The sequence below is a fragment of the Myotis davidii genome, unplaced genomic scaffold (genome assembly GCF_000327345.1).
Source record: "Myotis davidii unplaced genomic scaffold, ASM32734v1 scaffold197, whole genome shotgun sequence".
Classification (NCBI taxonomy): Eukaryota; Metazoa; Chordata; class Mammalia; order Chiroptera; family Vespertilionidae; genus Myotis; species Myotis davidii.
In genome coordinates, this window is record NW_006291549.1 from 4,781,796 (window position 1) to 4,785,387 (window position 3,592).

The 3,592-nt window shown below is 44.7% G+C and overlaps 1 protein-coding gene across 2 annotated transcripts in view; it reads right to left on the reverse strand.

Annotated features, from left to right (window-relative positions):
- The window catches only part of HACD4 (3-hydroxyacyl-CoA dehydratase 4), a 40,976-nt gene extending 38,411 nt beyond the window's left edge, over positions 1-2,565 (reverse strand). Inside the window, exon 1 of one of the 2 annotated variants that reach the window (XM_015564736.1) lies at positions 2,424-2,565. In XM_015564736.1, coding sequence (XP_015420222.1) covers positions 2,424-2,550 — 127 coding nt within the window. In that variant the 5' untranslated portion in view covers positions 2,551-2,565. Of the gene's footprint in view, positions 1-1,597; positions 1,688-2,423 lie in introns of those variants that run through there. The other variant, XM_015564737.1, reaches the window with a different exon arrangement.
- Between the last annotated feature and the right edge of the window lie 1,027 nt (positions 2,566-3,592).

The following is a 3,592-nucleotide window of genomic DNA, read 5'->3' on the forward strand; positions in this document are numbered from 1 at the left end:
GCTGAGGCTTTATCCACTCAGCCAAACCAGTTAGGGCAAGTTCTCTGGATTTTTGTTGGGTTTTTTTTATTACATTTATTTTGGTGACACTGGTTATGAACATCAGGTTCAGGTGTACATCTTTCTAGTATGATACCGGCAACCCTGCAGTGTGTCCACCACTGAAGTCTAAGCTCCTCTGTCACCATATATTTGGTCCCCTTTACCCTCTTCAACCTTCCCCTATCCGTGGTCAGCAAACTGCGGCTCATGAGCCACACGTGGCTCTTTGGCCCCTTGAGTGTGGCTCTTCCTAAGCCTTAGGAGTACCCTAATTGAGTTAATAACAATGTGCCTACCTATATAAAGTTTAAAATATTTGGCTCTCAAAAGAAATTTCAATCGTTGTACTGTTGATATTTGGCTCTGTTGACTGATCAACCTTCGTTAGTTTTAAGCACCAGAACGCGGACCTCTGGGGGGAACCTTTGGAATATGCATTGCAGAGGGCCCACAAGAAAAACCAAATTTGGAGAGGGCTGAAATGGGAGGGGAAAATGTTCCTCTAAGTAGGACAAATGTGTTGGTTTAAATTTTAAAATGAAATCCTGCCACAGTAAGAAACTTCTACGAAAGATGCTGCTCTCTTTACCGCCTAGTGATCATAAATTATCATCGAGCACTAAGGGTTTCTCATCTCAGCAGCTCTATGAGGTGGACACGGTTCCTATCCCCCCCAATTTCACAGGCGAGTTCTGAGGCCGAGGCAGTCCTTCTCGTACCCACCAGCCTGCACTTGCCCCGATATGGCCTCGTCAATTACACGGTTCCACGGAGGAAGGAAGCAGGTGGTGCTGGCGAGGGTGATTAGATCACGATAAGCCGCTTACTTGATTTATATGTTGATTCAAGAATTATACTGAACCCCCACTTAGTCGTTTTCACTCTGCCTTCCATATGAATGTTATGTTTCTTTAATAAGTAGCTTTTATCATTATAACGGTAGGATAAAAATTAAGAAATGAATAGACTGCTGATGATAAACAGGCAGCATAAGAAAAAGTTCATTGCTTTCGACTTGTGCTCTGAATGGCCTGTGAGATGCCCACAAAGCCACAAGCCACAGCCAACTTCCAAGGCCTAGAAGTGATGGGTGTGGGTGTGTGTGTGTGTGTGTGTGTGTGTGTGTGTGTTTCTAAAAATGACAGGGAGTTTTCCCATTGCCTGTGTTTTCCTCTGCCTGAAGACCCCCAGCACTCAGTTGAAATTTGAGCCTATTGCCGAAACCGGTTTGGCTCAGTGGATAGAGCGTTGGCCTGCGGACTGAAGGGCCCCAGGTTCGATTCCGGCCAAGGCCATGTACCTGGGTTGCGGGCCCAGCCCCAGTAGGAGATGTGCAGGAGGCAGCTGATCGATGTTTCTCTCTCATCAGGAGGCAGCTGATTGATGTTTCTCTCTCATCGATGTTTCTGACTATCTCTCTCCCTTCCTCACTGTAAAAAATCAATAAAATATATTTTTTTAAAAAAGAAATTTGAGCCTATGGAAGTTTATAAGAAAGACAAGAATTTTTCTGCAGATTTGCAATAACAAAGCAACATAAAATAGTTTATGGTACCTCAAAAGTTAATTAATTTCCTGATGATACAGCAGTTGGAATTGATGAACACAGCATGACTTTTCCCAGATACAGTCTACATGTTTGTTTTTTTAGCTGAAATGAGCAGTTGCTCAACTTGTCAAGTCACCCAACAGTTGTAAACTGTGATGACACTTACCCATGTGGGGATGGAACATGAATGTTATTTTCATAGACATTTTTTTTTGGAAAATTGAAATGCTATTTTTAAATCTTTACTTTTGAGGAAACTGAAGAAGCTTATGATTTAAACCATTAATGCCAACTCCCATATAAGTGATGAGTCACCTACAAGTGTGTCATTTCTTAGGAACACACTAATCCTTAAGGGGACCAAATAAAACCTGAGGAATATAAAACTTCTCTTTCGTTTATTAGTAGAGTTACCTTAAACCTGGGGAACAAAGACTAAGGGAAGAATTTGGTTAATTCCTGATTTCTCTACACAAAATGTTATAGGTCCTGGTATTTATATATTTTCTCCAAACCCACCAAATCTGCTAAGGTTGGTGCAGAACCAAAAAGGAAGAGAGAGATGGCATCACCCCAATGCCAGGTCTAGATTTTCAGGGCAAACTGCCCACTCAGGGGGAAGCCAAATCCCTTTTTCTCATCTTATCCTCTTCTCCAGAACAGTTTTGCTTTATGTACTAAGCAAGAAGTATGTTTTCTGAAAACTGTGGTCACTAAATTTAGAGGAGTAGAGGATTTTAGGTAAACCCATAGACCAAAAAATTAATATAAGTAAGTCTAGGCAAAAACAAGGATTAAAAGGTAAAAAATCAAAAATGTCTTAGAGTTTTACCTTTTCCAAATGAAAAGAATCTGACTGACATATTTGTAAATATCCATGAGTGGCCACAGAACTGGATTAAGTAGTAGATGAAAAGATAGACATTCTTCCTGTACCTATAAATACAGAAAAATACCATTAAACACTTTCTTTATAAGCATCCTTTCAACACAATACACATGACACTGAACTAACCTACTGACCAACCTGAGCAAACAAGAGAAAATTATTCCCTGTCAGTCTTTTATTTGGTTACCCCTCTAATGCACACCAGATTTCGAAAGGACCATAGCACACAGGATCCACTAATGAGTATCTTAAAGCAAAATACGGCTCTATTTCAAAATCCACTTCATCTTTGATAAAGTTCTAACCTTGTTGCTCACCAAGGGATAACAGTAAGCATTGCAAAGGCTGCCTTGAATATTTGGGAGGTGGAGGAATCTGGAGAAGGGGTTGATGTGCTTGGTCAATGAGTTGTAAGTGCAGAGATGACTGGTTTCCAGTTACAAGAGGGGAGTAGTGATGGCGGCATTCCCACATGGTGGATAATTCCCACATGGTGGATAATTCGGTAACTGGGCACGCCTGACTTGGGTGCATTATGTGATCAGGGTCAGTATCTCTCCACTGGCTCCTATGTGGCAAGAGCAGATGTTTCCTTCAGACACACATAGAAGGCAGTTTGGTGACTGGGCCAGAAAAGGGAAGTCAAGCTGCGTTGCTGGAGAGATGACCCAGCGATGATTGACAGATTAGCCCCTGAGGGCGTCCAGACAAGCGCTGTGTGAAGTGTTCCCCGGGGATTCCGAAGGGGAGTGGGAATGGCCCTGTCCGCGTAGACCGGGTTTTCTCCTCCTTGGGGATGGGGACCTCTGCAAGGGGGCTAGAAAGCAGATGCAGAGTAGCTTTGCGTGTTGCTGGGCCGCCCTGCAGCTGTGCCCGCTGCTGACGGGGGGAGGGGGAGGGGGAGGGACGCCTCCTTAACCTGCACAGGGATCACTCGGAGTCTGGTCCGCGGCCCCCGCGACCCCCACCCCGCCCCCCACCGAGTCCTTTTCCCTGGGACGGGCCCTCGGAGATGCACGAGCCGGAGGTTTCGGCAGCAGGTGGGAGTGAAATGCACCCTCCGCACTACGTCTGCGAAAGCCGAGGGAAGGGCTCGGGGGGGGCGGGGCGGG